This window comes from Heliconius melpomene, chromosome 10 (genome assembly GCF_056956725.1).
Source record: "Heliconius melpomene rosina isolate 202511_hmr_F chromosome 10, ASM5695672v1, whole genome shotgun sequence".
In the NCBI taxonomy this organism is placed as follows: domain Eukaryota; kingdom Metazoa; phylum Arthropoda; class Insecta; order Lepidoptera; family Nymphalidae; genus Heliconius; species Heliconius melpomene.
Window position 1 is genome coordinate 1,051,589 of NC_140398.1, and position 20,543 is coordinate 1,072,131.

General features: G+C 32.1%; 3 protein-coding genes across 9 annotated transcripts in view; 2 read left to right on the forward strand and 1 right to left on the reverse strand.

Annotated features, from left to right (window-relative positions):
• Positions 1–20,543, forward strand: part of nolo (ADAMTS-like no long nerve cord) — a 281,142-nt gene that overhangs the window by 147,390 nt on the left and 113,209 nt on the right. The gene's annotated exons all lie outside the window — the stretch shown is intronic.
• On the forward strand, positions 3,019–4,752 carry LOC146535082 (uncharacterized). The gene has a single exon (XM_085191777.1). It carries the CDS (start codon positions 3,304–3,306, stop codon positions 4,423–4,425), a length of 1,122 nt encoding a protein of 373 aa, XP_085047903.1. The 5' UTR covers positions 3,019–3,303; the 3' UTR covers positions 4,426–4,752.
• On the reverse strand, positions 16,412–20,036 carry LOC146535083 (cilia- and flagella-associated protein 298-A). The gene is made up of 4 exons (XM_085191641.1): positions 19,790–20,036; positions 18,886–19,056; positions 17,353–17,596; positions 16,412–17,060 (listed from the first exon to the last, which is right to left on the reverse strand). The coding sequence occupies exons 1-4, from the start codon at positions 19,994–19,996 to the stop codon at positions 16,804–16,806; spliced, it is 879 nt and encodes a 292-aa protein (XP_085047767.1). The 5' UTR covers positions 19,997–20,036; the 3' UTR covers positions 16,412–16,803.

Genomic DNA, 20,543 nt, shown 5'->3' on the forward strand with positions numbered 1-20,543 from the left:
CACAAAGCAGAGTGGGCAGAGGGAACTTAATGATAAAACACTCTTTCCTTCCTTTTCCGCCGAATTCTGCAGGCGTTGTATATTGAGTGGACATAGCAGGTAGGTAAGCAATAGCTTACCACAGACAAATATACATACACACACATATATATTTATCGGCGGCGATAAATACTTTAATTATCCTTACCGAGATTGAACCAACTTCCATTGCGTAAAACCATACATTATGTCAACTCTGTCCCAATGACGTCACAGAATTCCACTTCACGTTGCCCCATTCCATATCTTGGATAACTGGAAGTGGACTGGGCGTTGCCAAAATGCCTGCGATTTAAAGTTCTTTGGAACTTCATAAATTTTATTGTAACTCTTTCGCTACGTTTATAAAAATCATCGAATATTTTACAAGTTCCCGTATACTTTATGTTCTTATTGGGCGAGTTATGGCCATCGTTTTATCTGAAATTGGGATAAAGTGAAGTTTGTGGACATTCTGAATTTAGCTACGGAGGCAATGTTTTAGAGTCCGTCGTGGCACAACGGCACATGGTGTCAATGTAAGCGCGACGGTAGTGGGATCTATCCCCACTTGAGAGTCCCTTAACATTAACTAGCATGCACTGCAGAGAGAATACCTCGTTATTGATTTTTTTTTTAATTTTTAGGTTCATGCTATATCTAGCATAGTATAAATTAAAAATATTTAACACTTTTTACAATATTTTCTTTCATCTATTTGTCTTTTAAGCATAACTGCCTTCAGAGCCGGTGTAACCGTCTTTTTGACTAAAAAATATTTTAAATAGATTTTTTTTAAATAGGAAGATGTTTTATTTATAAATATTCTTAAAGTAACTGTGCCCTACTTTCAATATAATTTATAAATCGCTAATGTAATTTTAAAAAATTTGTAGATTTTAGCAATAGTAAAAAATCATCAAAATAAATCTTATAAAATTCTTCTCCATTCTTGTTTTTATTAATTTAAAAATATATAATGAATGAATTGTATACCTTTCACATACTCTTAAGTATTATAAAACTGTTTTACAATTTATTTAAACACTGAAAGAAAATGGTAGAAAGCAAAATATGTACAAAACAATTTAGTAATTTTGCTGTAATTTTCTTTCTAAAAGCAAGGCAGCGGCAGCGTCACGTTTTGCCCTTACAACAGGCTGGGCAGAGGGAACCTAGTTTAAGTTCTGTTCCCTACGCACTGTGAAATTTTCGAAACATTGCATGTTGTACTGCGGTATTCAACGCCGTTCTTTGTCTACCAGAGCGGGGGAATGAACTAAATATAATCAATCCTCCAAGTGAGAATAGAACCCAAAACTATCGCTTTTACAGTCAGACGTTTTCTTCCTGCGTCATGATGGTCTCTACAAAGAAGTCCATAGCAAGCATAAACTCCGTTCCCATTAAGACACTTCCGTTCCCCATTTTGAAAATGTAAAATATTTCATTTCCTTGAGTGGGAATTGAGCTCACAACCGTCAGGCTATAGCTACATACTTGTACCCCTCCGTCACGGCAGCCTCAATTCTTATAAAAATAATTGTTAAAAATTAGAAATATATATAAAAACCGAGTTTTCAGGCATTACTTTCCCGAATGAAAAACTACTAGTTGAAATCGTGGTGTGTTAATTAAAAGTTTTTCCCGCATCCCTCTTTTTTTCCGTTCATTTATTTATTTTCCGCCGGCGAAAGTCGAAAAGCGAATTTTGACGGAAACAAGGTGCTACGAGGACAAAGTTATAATATGTTTTGTGTTTGTTTCCGATTTATTTCTTTGTACTATATTTTTGTTAGGTAATCGTCGCGAAACTGGGTTCAAATCCTAAGTTGTATTTTCCATATATATTAATTTTTAATTGACTTAATTTAATAAAGGTTTTCAGGGCGACATTTATGTATTTAATATTGTTGTAATTTGATAATATTTGACACCTGTCTTATTATACAACGAGTGACCTTAAAAATATTAAAAAGTGAAAAGCAAAAAACTTAGTGATTCACCACTAAATTCCTTCTTTCATCCAAACATAACATCCCAAAGCTTATCGAGGCAATTTTCATTGCACATATAATTCCCACCCCAAATTCTAGCGAGGCAATAACACTTAATGTTATGTTTCGAGTAGATTGCTCGACGTCTATATAATATTTATACGGATCTTTATTTATGGCGCAAGGGATATTGTTATGGCGAAGAAATCGTTTAGGCTTATCATATTAGGGTCAATGTGGAAGGGCTTTACGTATTTTGTGGTTTGTAACTGTGTTAAATATTATTGGTGAGGATGAAAGGTTTTTGAGGCTGTGGTGGCGCAGTGGGGCACAGTTTGATTGTGAACGCGACAGTAGGGGGAATGAACGCCACACTTTATCGACCAGAATAGGGATATAAAAATAATTTAAATATAATCATTCTCCCGAGTAAGAATGGAACCCACGACCACCATGTTTACGGAGGCTGTCATTACGTCAGTAACGAATATACAATATATCTCGTATTTTTTATTATTGTTCCACAAAAGCTATTCTTCATAAGCATTACATTTCACGTCACCAATTTTTTACGCTTCGAAAATTTGTTTTTATTTGTCTGAAAAACCACAAATGAGAATTAATATGGAGCTCGAGTTTATTTTTAATTAAAACGAACACTTTGTGCCTGCGCGGAATTGACGAGACGAAAACTTCTTATATCGCCAGCTCATGGAAAGTGTTGTCTGTATGGCTACTAGCCTTTAGTAGGCTGCTGGTGTAAGTTCGATTTCGATTGTGTAAGATACATTTCTGTAACTATGTATCCGAACCTATCAGATATCTAAAACAACTTTAAGTCGTAGATATGTGCGAAGTCTAAATGTAAAAAACTTTGTACGAAGAACTTATGTTACTAGAAAGAAAATCTTATATCAGAAACTATTAATAAAAGAACTCTTTAAAAATAAATGGATAAACCAAACGATAGAATAAGATATATATATATATATATATATATATATATATATGTAAAGACAATTACATGTAATTCTCTTTAATTTTTAATTCCTGGCCATAGACGTAACTACGTCTATGGTTTGAAATAGATAATCTGTACAAATAGTTAAGCTATACAAAACTGTCAACATAGATCTTTTTAATTAATTTTGCTGAACACGTGTAACATAAAAATTTGTTAGAAGTAATAGACATTAAATGTCGTTTCTTTAACGAGAAACTCAGTGTGTTTTAATTACTACTATAAAATAACATTCACATTATAAAACGACATTTTTGTTTAAGAAAGATGGATAAGTTAAAATTTACATTCCAAAGTAAACCTACAATGGATGGCAAATCAAATTTCATTGCCATAACCTCAATTACGACACAAGACTCAAAAATATTTGTTATACCTGAAGAATATCAAGCAGCGTCTATCCACAAACATATACAAAGCTCTAAAGCTTTTGTTACTGTGAAAAATACTTTGAAAAAAAGGCATCAATCTAGAAGCATATGGATTAAAGTGTCAGAGGATATATTAAAAACATATGTGGATGAAGAAGGAAATATGATTTTTCAAGACCAATTTTTAGAAGAAATGCCCGAGGAGCAATGGAAAACTGTCATTAAAAACGATACTGAAGATCCCATGGCCAAAATTTTAGAACAGTTAGTTAATAAGCATCAAAAAACAGAAGATCATAGTATAAAAAATTTAGCAGGTAGATTTGTTATTGAAAAATTTGATGAAAAAAATATGAGTGCACATTATTGGTTAGAGGTGTTTGAAAAAGAATGTTCCAGGTTTGAAGTGATTAAAAATGAAGAAAAAATTGAAATCCTCCGGCTATTTTTACAAAAATCAAGTATGGACTGGTATTCTTCTATGATGATAAAACTGAGCTTACAATCAGAGTGGTCAGAATGGAAATCACATTTTTTGCAAACCTATGGCAATAGGGGTTGGTCTGCTAGCAAATATGCCTTATCTTTCAAATATCAAACTGGATCTTTATTAGAGTATGCTATTAAAAAAGAAAATCTTATACTACAAGTAAGAAAAACGATTGACGAAGGGACTTTAATAGATATAATTGCTGCGGGCTTACCAGATTTTGTAACAGATAGAATCAATAAGGAAGAAATTATATACACAAAAGACTTATTTAATGAACTAGGCAAATTAGAGCATTTACTTATTAGAAAGAAATATATAAAAAAAAAGGAGTATTCTAATGATAGAAAAACATTAAAAGAAAAATGTAGTATTTGTGAAAAGTTAAACAAAGGAGAACGTTACCATCCGGAAAGTTCATGTTGGTTTAGTTCAAAAATAAATAGTGAGAAAGAAAAAAAACAAATAAGGGTTATTAATAATTCGGAATTGGAATGTGAACTTAAATGTGAGGATCAAAAAAACTAATATTGCCACCATTAATTAAAGTAAAATTATTATTGAATAAAAAAATTGAAGTATTGGGAATCTATGATTCCGGATCTAACGTATCATTGATAAATTCAAAGCTACTGAAGATAAAAAATAAAGGTTTGAATTATTCGAACAATACTGATTTGAAAACAATTAATGGTGTTAAAAAAGCAAATGGTATAATAAAACTTAATATAACTATTTTTGATATTGAAAAAGAAATGGATGTTTTTGTAATAGATAGTAATAATTTTGATTACAATTTTTTAATTGGGCTGGATTGTATAAAAGAATTTTCTTTAATTCAAAATGAAAACTTGGAAGTTTATCAGGAAGTTTATCATTTAAAATCCCCTTACAGGGAAGAGAAGTAGATTCTATGGAATCATATACTACAATTCCAAAAGAAATTAAATTGGATAATTCAATAAATTTCAATGAAAATTTCTGTGAAGAGAACTTCAAAATTTTTATTAACCATCTCGATTTCCAAAAACAGGCAATGATAAATGATTTAATATTGAACCATAAATCTGTGTTTGCAAAGGATAAGTATGACATTGGAAAAGTAACGGAGTATGAAGCACATATTGATCTATTAATAGACAAATATTGCAGTAGAAGGCCATATCGTTGTACAATTGAAGATAAGAAAGAGATAGAAAATCAGATTACAAAGTTATTGGAAAAAAATATGATAGAAGAATCATATACTCCGTTTGCTGCCCCAGTTACACTGGCTTATAAGAAAGAGGAAAATAAAAAATCAAGGTTATGCATAGATTTTCGAGATTTAAATAAAATTGTAGTTCCACAATCACAGCCATTCCCACTTATTGAGGACCTATTAGTTAAAACAAGAGATTGTATTTTTTTTTCTACACTGGATCTAAACTCTGCATTTTGGTCAATTCCTCTTCGTGTTTCAGATAGGCATAAAACAGCATTCGTCACACAAGAAGGTCATTACCAATGGACTTGTTTGCCATTTGGTCTAAAAACATCTCCGGCAATATTCCAGAGAATAATGTGTAACATAATCCGGAAACATAAGCTTGGTGAGTTCACAGTATGCTATATTGATGATATTTTACTGTTTTCAAAATCCTTTTCAGATCATATTAGACACTTAAAACAGTTATTTGAAGCAATAAAAATTGAAGGGTTAAGATTAAAATTTTCCAAGTATATATTTGCAGCTGATTCAGTTAAATATCTGGGCCACATTATACAGAACAATTCAGTAAGGCCTTTGAAAGACAACTTAATATCAATAAAAAACTTCCCTACTCCAAAAACCCCAAAAAACGTTAGACAGTTTTTGGGGAAAATAAACTTTTATCATAAGTATGTCCCTAATATAGTGGTTAAACTGGAACCATTACATAACTTGTTAAGAAAAGGGCAATCCTTTAATTGGACAAAAAACTGTGAAGAAGCATTTAATGAAATGAAACAAATATTGTGTTCTCAACCTATATTAACTATTTTTAATCCAAATTTACCTATTTACATATACACTGATGCCAGTATACTAGGAGTGGGTGCAGTTCTAAAGCAGCCTCAAGAAGACAATCTTGTGAAACCAGTGGCATATTTCTCGAAAAAATTGAATGATGTTCAAAAAAGAAAGAAAGCTATATATCTGGAATGTCTAGCAATTAAAGAATGCGTAAAATATTGGCAGCATCTTTTGATAGGTAGGAAATTTTACATTTTATCTATCCCAATATGATTTTCAGGTTAAATATGCTCCAGGAAAATACAACCTCGAAGCTGATTGCTTAAGCAGGAACCCAGTCCTGGAACCAAATGAAAATAAGGATGAACAATTAAAAATAGTCAACATAATAAAAATAGAAGATATCTTAAATGATCAGGTAAATAATAAAGAAATACAATGTAGGAAAAATAAGTTAATTACTAAAAACAATGTTTATTATAAAAAATTAAAAAAAAAGGAAAAAATTATTATTTCAGAGAAATTTAGTATAGAATTGATGAAAAATGTACATACAAACCTAGGTCATATAGGAATCAATCAAATGCACAAAATGATCAGTTCACTATATACATCAAAAAACATGACCAAAAACATAAAAAGGATATGTGAAACTTGTATAATGTGTATAAAGAACAAATCAAGAGGACTAAATAAATATGGTTTGATGTCTCACTTAGGTCCTGCCACAAAACCCTTTGAGATATGTTCTATTGATACTATTGGTGGCTTTGGGGGTTCTAGGTCCACAAAGAAATACTTACATCTACTATCAGATAATTTTACAAGATATGCATATATTTTAACATCAAGTACTCAAAATGCAAATAATTTCATTAGACTAGTAAAAAGCTGTGCAGAACCTGACCACATTGGCGTAATTCTTTCAGATCAATACCCCGGCATCAATTCAAAAGAATTTAAAAAATTTTTAGATGACAAAAATATTCCCATAATTTTTACAGCTGTGAACTCGCCCTTCTCAAATGGCTTAAATGAAAGACTGAATCAAACGTTAGTTAATAGAATCAGATGCAAGATTAACGAAAATAATACAAAAATAGCATGGACAACTATGGCACATCATTGTGTTAGAAACTATAATGCAACTATACACTCTGTCACAGGATTTCCTCCAAAATATTTGTTAAATGGCACAGATGTCACTATTTTGCCAAATGAACTTAAACTAAAAAAGACAGAATATGATCTTACCAAAGATAGAGAAAAAGCTCTGGAAAATACAATCAAGTCTCATAATTATAACAAGGTGATTTATGATAAAAATAGAAAACATATAGATTTAAAAGTTGGTGACATTGTTTTTGTGGACAATGGAAATAAATTAAATAGAAGGAAACTTGATGAATTGCGAAGCGGTCCCTATCAAATCATGGAAGAAATATCAAACTCAATTTTCAAGATAAATACTGGTCATAAAAAATCTGAATCAAATTTTTTCCACATTTCAAAAATTACTCCAATGCCTCTGCTTGAGGAACCTACTTTGGGAGGGAGATGTAAAGACAATTACATGTAATTCTCTTTAATTTTTAATTCCTGGCCATAGACGTAACTACGTCTATGGTTTGAAATAGATAATCTGTACAAATAGTTAAGCTATACAAAACTGTCAACATAGATCTTTTTAATTAATTTTAATTACTACTATAAAATAACATTCACATTATATATATATATATATATATATATATATATATGTGCAAGTATGAGTAATTCGATCTGAAAATTTACATCTATAACGTGTAACCTTCAAGAATGCCACGTGGGCGTAACTAGTGTTGAGACACTCCGCTCAATAATTTCTGACCACATTCAAGGTACAAAAACCGTTATGTTTTCCCAAAGCGAGGAAGCATATTTTTTTGCTTAATACTTTATTCCGCATATAGCATATAGCATGGTAGTATTATTAAGACATTCCATTCCTCACTTTCCTCCCAATTTTTCGAGACATTATACGTTGATTGGCGAAAACAATGCTGCGCTTTGTCTTATTACCAGTACGAGAAGAAGAAAACAGCCTACATTCTATAAGTGGAAATAAACTCTTGTAAAGTGTATCATTATATCAATGAACTAGTGGACCCGGACGCGGCTACGCCTGCTTGAACTATAAGAATATTTATTAAATATTATATAATATATTTATTTTTATAAGGATGAATATCAAAATGTAAGTTAATTTTGGGTGACGTTTTCTTAAAACAACAAAGAAACTTTGCAAACCGGTGCTTAGCAACGACGGTTGTTATTAACATGGCAGAATAAATTGCATGTCAAATTAGAAAGTATTTTAATTTATTAGTAAATATGTATAATGTAATATTATATAGCCTATAGCACTTCTGAAGAATGCAGCTTTCATACAAAACAAAAACAAAGTAAATCGGACCAGTAGATCCAGAGATCTTAGCGTTCAAACAAACAAACAAACTCTTCCGCTTTATTATATTAGTATAGATAATACTTATTATATCAATCAACTATTTATTATTTTGCTATAATATTATACCTCTACTTTATTTTAAAAGAAATAATATAGTTATAATACTTACGTTTTATTTTACAATAAAATTTCTTCATTAACCTGCACGTATTTACTTTGCGTATACTTGCTTTAAAATAAATGTAAATGAAAAATAAAACCACTTTTAAACTGTAATACAATTTATTGGAATGAAGAATATTAATATTTTAAAAGCTCTATATAAATACGAATACTTGGACCGCAAATTCCAAGCAATGCTATGAGCAGTAGGATGGACACCCTCATGGTAAATCCATGAAATGCTACGAAGTTTCTTCTTTTATACATAACTTTTTTAATATTTTCAAAGTTAAAAATTAACATTTACATGTATATTTAATTGTATACTATTAGTTTTCGCAATATCTCTTGAGAACTTCTTAAATCTTGTTAAGGAAAGGAGCGATGGATGCAAAATCTTCACAGTCAGGTATCAATCGTCCTTTGAGGCGTATACAGGACTCGGCACAGAGTGGTCCCTCGAACCAAGATCCCAACATTTTCTTGCATTGGGCGCAATTTTCGAAACAAATTTCCATAGGATTGTATCCAGTTATAGCAGGACTCGAATTAATGTACGCGAAGAAACATAAAAATACTATAATAGTTATTTTGCTGGACATCTTCTCTTCTAGTTTGTAGTTACAAAGTTGAATGGTTCAGATGATGTGTGGTCATTTCGAATGTGACCGAAGCTTTTATACCAAGTCTTGAAATGGTCTTAACGAACCTTGTCTTGTCACTATGGGGGTTGCTTTTTTTCTATTATCTTAATGTATTTGCCATAATTAGATTTTTAATTTTATGTATGGACTCCGTCTGTTAAGGTTATTCTGTCGCAGCAGTACAGCGTCTGACTGTGAACTTGACGGTAAGCCCTTCTGTTTGAACTTAGTAGTGTGAATTATTTCTCTTACACTGGTAATAGGATAACTGGTAATATTAAGTTCGACCAGTTAACAAGATATTAAAGATATACAAATATTTAACTAGTATCCCTCCCTTTTACTCATTCTCATAGAAATTTAGAGAAATTTTTGCTCTGTGCTCACCCCTATACATTCTATATACCTACATCTCCATCTGTTCCCATGCTTTTAAATAGACATAAAAATATTTATAAAAAAATATCCCAAACCCTTTCAAGCATATAATCATAACACAATTCAACAAATTTTCATTCGAGAAGTTTCTTGTTTTAATTGTTCTGTATACTACAAGAGAATGGTTGTTGTTTGTCACGTGGTTCTGACATTGATTTAGCGTCGCCAGTACAATGGGTTGTACGGTACAAGTTTATTCGCTTAGTATAAAGCTATTATATATTATGTAGTGGACGACAGTGTTAAAGAAATTATCAATTTTCTTATAATATAATGTCTTCTTTAAAATATTTCATGCTTGTTCTGCTTCACCCATTATATCTAGCGGGGTAGCCAGAGAACAAAGTACCTCTTCATACATGCCTCCCGAGAGATCGTCTTCCAGTATGATCGATACTATGTTTTACGAAAGTCAACCGAGGACTTCCCCTTCAAAAATGCCTTGTTATCAGAGTATATAGAATAATAATAATATAATATACAGAAATTATTTTTCGTTTCCCTACCCAAGTTAAAAATCTATGGGACAAGCATTAAACAGTATGGTGACAGTTCAGCCGCAGCCGAGGGGCACAAGAGCGCGACTGTAAACACGCCGGGTTATGGGCTCGAAATCTTCATCGCTCTGGTAACGAGATAAATCGAAGCGTTTAGTTCTGCAACTCAGCACAATGCCTCCAGAATCCGGTGGAAAGTGAGCAATGGATATGTCTTAATGGGAATGGAGTCTTAACAGTAGGTTCTTAGGTTTTCTCAGGTTCTCTGTCTCTACCCTGCCATGTCTGGGATACAGCATGAAGCTAAAAAAAGTATTACCCGGTAAGTGTAGAATGGACTGTTTTAACTCCAGGTTTTCTCGCCTGCCTTACCATAATATACGGAGAATACTTAAAACTAGAATAAAAATATGCTTACGCTATTATCTCGCATAGTTAGTTAGTTTTTCGGTAGAGAAATAAAAAATATTTTTAATTTTCTCCATTTGGTAAGAAGCGCAGTGTTGAATTTCGCCACTCAACACGTAAAGTCTCGATAGCCGGACGTGGAGAACGTGGGAACCTCTGTCTATCCTTCTATATGTGGGATATAGCGGGAAGCTAAAGAAATAAAGAAAAGAAATGTTTTTAACTGTGTCCATTAAAAAAGAACAAAACAATTTCGGCGTATGTTTTATTTGCTTTTTTAAAATGAATTTGAAACTTTGTTGGCACAATCGTTGTTTGTATAACTTTTTTTTATGAATTGTACAGATCTGACGTTGTTTAAATAGAATTTTTATTTCTGAAATAAGACTTTAATGTAGTATTTAAAATAAGTTGACTATTGTATAAATAGTAGTTATGACACTTCCGTTCTCAACTTTCCGTTGAATTCTGGAGTCTTTTTCTGCCGTACTCTCCTTAAAAATATTAATAATTTAAATTTTCTCGATTTGGTAAGAAGATAGAGCGCCGCGTTGAGTTTCGCCACTAAACACGTATTGTCTCGAAAATTGAGCGGACATGGGGAATGGACACTAGGTTTCCCCAGCCTATTTATTGGGAACGGATTGTCTTAAAAATAAGGGTAACCTCTACAAACCCTGCTATGAGTAAGAATTAAATTTATAAAATTAAATAGGTATATCTATTAAGAAAGCTATCTGTAAAGTTGGCAAACTTTAATACAGGCTCATCAGTGTAACAAGTGTAGGGTGATTAAAACTTTAGTCTAACAACTGAACTTTAAACTTTTATGATACAAATAACCCAGCGCCTTGGAAAGTGAAAGTTTTTTCTTATTTATCTTTATGCTTGAGATTTTTTATTATCGATGCAAGATTTTTTTCGTTTCATTTGCTTATAACATCAAATAAGTGACCTGAAACTACCTTTTTCCATTGCTTTTGATTGTTGTTTTTTTATTTATGGTGTTTAGCTCCGCCACTCAACACGCAATGCCTTCAGCTTCTGCCTATCTCGCTATGTGCAGGATAACGCGTGAAGCTAAAAAAAAATAGCTATGATGGTGATATGAAAAGGATATCCATCTATTCTGTATGGTAATAATATCCGCAACTTATAATTAAAAACTCCTGTAAAATACAGGCCTATATTTTACATTGAGAAATGTTGTCCATATATTATTTAAGAGAGAACAAAATACATACATTATTAATTTGGCTTCATCGAGTATGTTCCGTGTACTCGTATATTGCAAACAAATTGAAATTTATTCATAGTTTTCATATTATGTGGTCAACAATGCAACGCATTTTTGGTTTCTTTTTAATTTAATGGTAACTTTTTATTTTTTATAAAATGGATATATATATATAACATATGTCCTAGATGTTATAAGAAAAAAAAATAATAGGTAATAAGAAAAAATGATACCTTTTCACCTACAACCTACTGCTCAAGAATTGGTTATAATATCTCGTTCAAAACGATTTTACTATACACAATATATTAATTATAAATTATAATTTAGCCTTTAGGTAAAGCGCCGTGTTGAGTTACGCCACTCAACACGCAATATAAAATTGGGCGGAAAATTAAAACGGAGTATCTTAGCACTAGATTTCTTACATAAACCTACAAAATTTGAACCTGCAACTAAAATCCAATACGGCAATATTTCCATGTCAACAGTATGTATCAATATTCATCGACGCCGCGTCGATTTATTAGAACCAATCGTAGCGATACTGTGCGAGTTTCATACGATACCAGATTACAGTAAATAAACTGGGATATATGCATTATTCATATTTAAATTTTATCGATTTGACGCCATCATTGCGCAGTGGTACAGTGTTTTGAAGTATGAGCAATGGTTGGCTGTTCAATTCCCATTCGAAGTAACGTTTATGTTTTAATTATTTTGTTGATTTTGTAACTTGTTACCAACGTTCTAAACGTAAAAAGGATTGGATGGGAAATTTAAAAATAAATTGAAATGAGCATATACTTGTATAAGACATATGGGGGAGTCTGGCCCATGGTCCGAGTTGTCTTTGAAACTCTGGTGACCTGACTATGGTGACTTTTACCATATTGAATTAATTTTTTCGATATATAATTTGTACTAATTAAATAAACATTCGACATTCAAGCTACTATCACCAACAAGCTGGAAAGCAAAAACGCAGCATCATATCTTGGCACGTCCCGACATCACGTACCCTCACTTAGAGTAATATAATTATTCGACGCCGAACTCGCAACCTTGATATTCAATTTTGAATCCATCCTGAATAAATGAAATTGTTAATACGAGGTTTTTGGCTAAAAATGATAGGAATTGAAAATATGAACGCTCATTTTGATAATTAAATATTTTTAGTAAGTATTCCATGTTATTATGTGTGGTTTGCTTTACTCGAATATTTTATATACATATTTGGAATACGTGGTCAATTAGCCTAGTAACTATTAAATAAGGTACTAGTCGTCGCCCGTGACTTTTTCGTCATTCCCATTAGAATTTCGAGAAATACTCCTTAGTAGTGTCGACTGTAAAATATAAATCGCGATTTTTGCTATTTTTTGCTACTTTTTTCACCCAGGAATATTGGTTGGGTGTTTTCTGTTAAGCAGACAAATAAAGCTGTGAATACTTAAATTTTCATAAACTGATTTAGTTCGTATATAGTGGCCACATTTATAATATTAGTAGGAATTTGTAATATCTCTTAACGAAACCATTAAAACTTCTCGCCTGGAGACTTCAAACTTGACAAGTTACAGCACTTAAATTTTCGTCCTACAAAAACTAGCGAACATTTCTAGTTTAGGTACATTTAATGCTCTTATTTTTACTTTAGTTTTACTGAATTTTGGTTGTATATTTGAGGTAAACTAATAGTATAACCAAAATCACTTCCAGTTCTTAGTTAAATATTTCTCATATTGACCTAAAAGATGTCATTTAGTGTTTAGCTAGCATTAAATGAGATATTTGATTAGCATTACAACCGGCGGGAAATGTGAAACGGAGAATTTTAACATTAGGTTCCCTCTGCCTACCCTGCTGTATGTGAGATACAACTTCAAGCTGAAAAAAAAAGATAAGAATAGCAAAGCTATAAAACGAGGAAAAGAGGTTATCACGTGCTAAGAATTAAACTACAAGAAACTTTTGCTATTACATACTGTAAGTATGTATTTCACAGACTCATATCCACACTCAATGATTATGAACTCTAACCGGACATTTTTGAAAACTTAGCATCGATGATACTGGAGGAAGGTCCTGTAAAAAACATGAAACTCCTGGAAAAAGAACTATGCAGAGAGCATAGTGCCTGGTGCTCAATTCTTCCTATCTACCTCGCTAGAGATAAAGGTGAAGCTAAAAAAAATCAACATATCTTACTGTTATTTATTTTACCAAATGACTAGTTTTCATAATATAAACACGTTCATTCAGTATCTTCATTCAGTAACCTTACACAAGTTACGTTTAAAAGTAACTTACGTTCCTAGGAGTAGCGAATATTATCTTGTACCGTACGCTATTTTGTTTATTATAATTTTGTGGTACAGAATTTCGTGCTGCATATTTGAAACAAGAATTCCACCTGCGCTAGTGATGTTAGTTTTTAGTTTATTATTAAGGTGTACGGAAGACTCTGCCGTGGCACGGTTATTTAGTGTATTTCTGTAGTCGATAGACGTAGGTTATCACTAAGAAGTCGTTTATATTAAATATATATTTTTTTGTTGACTAAGTGCAGTGCATGATTTCACAATAATTCTATAACAATTTATAGCTCGGACTGGGAATTGAACCCACAACCAACGGTCCACGAAGGCCACGACAGCCCTAAAATAATTCCAATATAACAAAAAAATATAAAAATATACATTTAATTCGAGAACGGAGCAACAAATATCACATAAAATATAAAAAATAGACACATATTGTTAAAAAAATAAGCACACAATACATCATTATTATGCTAATAAACAAAGACAATATTTAACCGAAGCCCATTTCCAACTTTTAAAATGACTCCCGCTGACCCAATTTCCACTTCAAACTCATTCAGTACAAACATCTCTTGTCATCTCCACTCGTATTATACAACGCTATTCATCACACCGGAACACGTGTAATACCTATAAGCAGCCGCATCCGGCTACAACCGGATGTAGCTAATGAGAACCGTAATTATGAAAATACCATGTTCATATTTTGACTGAATGAGATGAATTCTCTTTAGTTGGAAGGCAGAGGGAACCTAGTGCTAAGGCAGTTCAGTCTCCATTTTCCGCCCAATTTACATGACATTGCGTGTTGGGTGGTAAGCTACCCTCAAGTGGGAATCGAACGCATAACCGTTACGTATACAGTTGCTGTACCACATAGCCTCAATGAATGCGAAGAAATAAGTGATTGGTACTTTAATTAATTTTAATTCAGAAGTCCATACTATTGGTTGGTTTTTCATGTCCCCTCAATTTTAAAAACAGTTTTGTCGTATTGAATGTAAAACTCCAATCTCATATTTCATCGAGGAAATTGAAAATACTTTATGCAAAAACTTCCTCCGAGACCACATTGAACCTAATCTAATCTAATTAAACCAACCTCACTATAAAGTACAGTCAGATCCAATACTTATCGTAATTTTCTTATATATTGAAATTGAAATCTTAAGAAAATTAAAGTATAATTATGAAACATGCCACATCTAGAAGCCCTATTCCTTGTTTCATAATGATGATGTAAAACTGGAAGCTTATGAAAATGTTATTAATGTTGAAATTAGGGTTAACTCGTAAATATTGTGGTGTAAGTAGGTTACTTGCTATAAGGAAATTGATTCTCTACATGTTGTATGTACATATATATTATATTATACATATTAAATGTATGTAGCGTTGTTCGTATTATACAAGTGTCTCATCCTGATTCTCTTCCTATTTTTTTTCAGTGCTTTGGTTGATTGAACTGAGTAAGAACCACCGACCGTCGCATTTACATTGGCACGCTTCTGCCTATGCGTCACGACAGCCTCACTTATACTACTATAATATTTTATCATATCAATTTATTTTTAAATGAACAACATTCATTTCGCTTATAAATGACATGCAATGGAGTGCGAGGTACGTAACAGTATCGATATATCAGTTATTTTACCCATTTGTATTGAAAATTAACTTTTAAAGCTCGAGTTTTCATTGAAAATAATATAATATTACATTATAAATTTAAATACACATTTACATATTATAATGTAATATAATTGGTTTTGTAAGTCCTGATTTTGTGAAGTAAAATAAATATCCATGTGTCCACTCGGGAAAATTATTGTCTTTTCTTCATTCTAACGAAGGCAATGTGTGGTGTTGAGTTCCGCCTCTAAATAGTATACGACACCAAAAAGTTCAAGAAGCTGCTTTTTTTAAAATAAAAAATCCCTTTCTAACGCGTAGTGACTTATATTATATGTTTATTTCTAAATCCAAGTAAACATTGTCAATATTAAAAGCACAAAGTAAAAGAAGATATTACATCAATTATTTTTGAAAATCTTTAATATTACCTGTCTAAATCCTTTCATACAATTCATGATCGATGGTTTGAAGTAAGCGGCGGAGACGTATGGCTTTCTGTTTGTAATGACAGTGTCATTAGAGAAAAATGTACAAAAATATAAAATTACTTTTCTAATACGTTTACGTTTGAAATTGTGTTTTGCTTCAGTATTGGATATTTTTTTATTGAAATTAAGTGTAAAAATGGAGTGTGTTAGAAAAGTCAAAAAAAAAAACAACACTAAAAATATTTTTCAAATTATTTTAATAGTACATGACCATTTTTATCAGTAAACTAAAAATGAAATAAGCAATATAAATCATTCAAGTTAGGCAAATAAACATACTCTGTGATACAATATTCCGTTTACTATATTAATTACTTAAACATAATTCAAATTAAGGTCTCCGTGGCATAGAGGGACAGTATCTGACTGCAAGCATCGTGGTTGTCAGTTCCATCCCCGCTCGCAGTAATGAATTATTTCCATTTTTTGGTTCTAGTAAAAAGACAAAAGCTGTTAACATTTTTTGTCCAGTTTTGTGTTCATAATTTGGTAGAAAGTAATAACGGGCTGTCACACCACTACGATTCATCTGTCTACACACTAAGTGCTAAGAGCGGGATTCAACTTCGAACTAAAAATTATAGTTAAGAATATACACCAAATACAATCGGAAAATAAACTACTTCCTGAGAGTGGGTTTCCACGATATATCGTTTAAACCATGAAATTGTCTCTTCAAGTTCTGCCCATCTGCCCACTTCGAGTCTAAGTAACTATCATCATCATCTGCTTCTAACTTCTTCCACTCTTCCTGTTTTCTATAAGCTTGTAACATCAGTTGCTTTCTCTCATCTTCTGTCAAGATTGGTTCTCGACCTGGCGCGCCTTCAGATGGTGAACACAATTTTACCGTCACTTTAGTCTTATCATTTTTACCTAAAATTTCATAAATTTATATTCATACAATAATACCTATCGAAATATTGCCAAGATTTTACTTCAGAATAAAGAGTATTCAAATCAATTAGCACGTGTCACAAACACAATGCCAAGTAACATCTATCCAAGTCTACATTTTAAGAGACTATAACAATTTAACGAAATTCCTTTAGCTTACGCTTCAAAGTACCAAAGAATATTAAAAAAACGTTTACTTTGAGCATACCGCCTCAATATATGCACTTGTTCACTTAAATATAATTTTAAACAAAATCACAAAACATCTTACCCAAATGATCGCTCAACAGATTACCAGCTAGTAACTTTTTGCCGCACGCCCAAAGGCATGCTCGAGATGGATCAATAACATCGTTAGCCGCCTGAGTTCCAGAAAGATCCTCGACATTATCTAGCTCCATTCGCACTGGGTCATGGGGTGGAAGACCAGCTGGGAAAACTATCTTGGTAGCTCCTCGAATCTCATCGAGGGCTTTGGCTACATCTTTTTGGGTTAAACACTTGCGTAGATCCACCTGTGAATAGGTTTTCTGTTCTGATCTGTTCTTTTATTATGGCGTTCCGAGTGTGCTAGCACAAATCACTTCGCCAATGTCACGTTGTATGAAGAACACACGAAAAAAAAAAATTGTTTGTCCTTATATTATTTTTTCGGTACGACAGTCTATAATAATATTGTTATTGTTGTCACTTGCATTATTTAACACATAAGTAATTATGTAGTAGGAAATACATTTTTTTTAGATTTGCCATACTTATACAATCCACATTAACATAGATATGGACCAACCAAACAATTCAAGCAAACATCAAGAGAAAAACTAATATTTCAGTAAAATTACCCACACCGACCCATTTATGTAAGAAAGAATCAGTTAAATATATGTGTGCACGTAAACTCCGAACTACTACACCAAATTAGATTATCATGTATTTTTTTATTAATAGGTACGTTATTGTCAGCAGTCATATTTGTCCTTACATTTATTAAATGCTTTTTTGAACATTTATATTAAACGAAATAAGTGATCTTTAAAAAAAAATCACCCTCAGGGGATGAAAATATAATGTTCCAATTTTTATATATACTTGTCTCATATATGCAATAGTTTTCGATAGAATCGAATTTAAACCAGGCGAAGCTGCTGGCATATGCTAGTGACGTCTATAAAACAATTAGAATATTTTCCTATAAAAAAAAACGATTGAGTCGTATAACTTTAGTTTCAAAATTCAAATATTTCGCTTTTACGACGTATAAAATTTAATTGCTTCGCTATGTAACATTTTATACCTTACTATTTAGGTTTTGGGCCAAACAAAGTTAACAAGATTTATACGGTGAATTGCGGTACGAGGGCAACTGAGCCAAATACGTTACACTTTTGGCAAGAAAGTTGCAAGATAAAAAATTGCCGATGATAAGTTTTATTAAATAGAGCAAATTTGTCAGACATTTGGCAAACGTCTCTAACATCTTTTAAGATAATTGCAACGTCAAAACGAATGCAGCAAAATGAAAACTTAGGATGCAACCATTTTTTACAAGTCATCAATTTTATGCATTTTGTTTTAATACGTTTTATCTTATAGGTCTATTTGCCCTTAGCTTTACTATATGGGCTTTCGGAAAACCTTTCTTAGTACTCCCTGCACTTCTTAACCTACCAACATGTAAACTTTCAATTCTCCAATATATTCCGAATACGAATCAAATCCACAACTGTAGCGTGCCCCATGACAGCATTAACTATTAAGTTACTTAAAAATCTTTTAAGGCAAGAATGAAAAAAAATGAACTCACGTGCTTCTTACTAATATACTCTTTAGCGGTTTCAGCAGCTTTCTTTAATACCTCTTGAAGGTTCAATGGAGGTGCGAGGCCGCAACGACGTCCCATCTCATCCTTGGCTATAATATATCCTGCTGGAGCACAGCGCTTTGCCCAAGGATCTTCCAGCTTAAGTTCCTTTATCTTAATATAGGATAAAGGAGCTATTGTATTATGTATTCACATAGAAATACAATATAAATTATACAGTGACTTGTTAGTAAAAGAAAAAAAAGTAAGATAGTTCTTATTATTTTACTTTATTTTGAGACCGACGCGGCCCAGCGGAGTGGCATCTGACAGTAAACGCAATAATTGTCGTTTCGATACCATTCGAAGAATGAAAAATTAAAATTTCTCCGCTCAGGTGGAAAACGGAGGGCGGAATATCCTGAAACTAGGTTATTTCTTATTACCCTGTTGTACAGTGTAATTGTAATTATATGCATGGCAGGTGCCATCACATCACTTTTATCACCAATATGCCCTAGATTTTTCAAATTGATCAGATAAAACGGAAATCGTTGAGCGCGACGGATTTCTATTATCTGCAGTAAATCGCTTATATGCTTCGGACGTATCATGCTGTGATTTTTATATTTTCACTATTCATATTGTTTTTTTTTTTCAATTTGTTCACATATATTTTAATTTTCATAACCTATATTTTATATTACTTTTTTACCAATAATTTACTTCTTTTTAGTACAAAAAATAATATAAGCAATACTATTTTTGTGCAGTTTTTATTAAAACCTAGTGCTACTTCATTCTTCTCTTTCCCACAGATTTTTGAGACTTAGTTTGTTGAACGTAACTCAACTCCAATTTTGTATAGTAATTAGCTTAATAATATATAAAAAACACAAAAGCTTACCTGATCTTCAGTCAATCCTTGCATTTCTGGTGGAAGGAAAGTGCCATGCTTCTGCAATTCTTCCAGTTCATAACAAATTCTAGTGACTTTCAACCTTCCATTAAATATGGCCACAATATCTTTCACCACTTCATCAATGGACTTATTTATGTTAGTTTCATATAAAAATTGATTGTCGTCGCCTCTTTTTACGTGGAGAATTACCATTTTAGCTTTTTTCGTATTTCACTTCGCTGCTAAGAATGTGTTAGATATTGAACAAATACGTTGCTATTGAATCGGTTGCTATAGTAACTTAGATAATTAAATTTCTCTATGGAAATAGTAAAGGGATGTGGAGGCATAGTGGCAAAGCGTCTGATTATAATAGCAACGGTCGTGATTCGATGACTCAGAGAAACAAATTATTTTTATTTCTTCGCTCTGGAGAAAAGACAAAATGTGACGTTAAGTTCCACCAATCAATGCACAATTTGAATTGTATTTATAAATAGAAAAATTCATAGTTATCTGTAATTAATTAATTTTTAAATTATTTTTCATACATTATAAATTAAATTTAACATTATACATATATAATTTAAATCCAGACGGCTAAGATTGTGTGCTCATTGTGACTCAATTAGGGTAATCCTATTTTAGGTTAGTAGTTGTGAAATTAACTAAACTAGGTTATTTGATTTTTTTGAAATATTACAGGAGACGATGGTCGTAGGTTCAATTCCAACCCGAGGAAATAAATAATTTGCCTTTT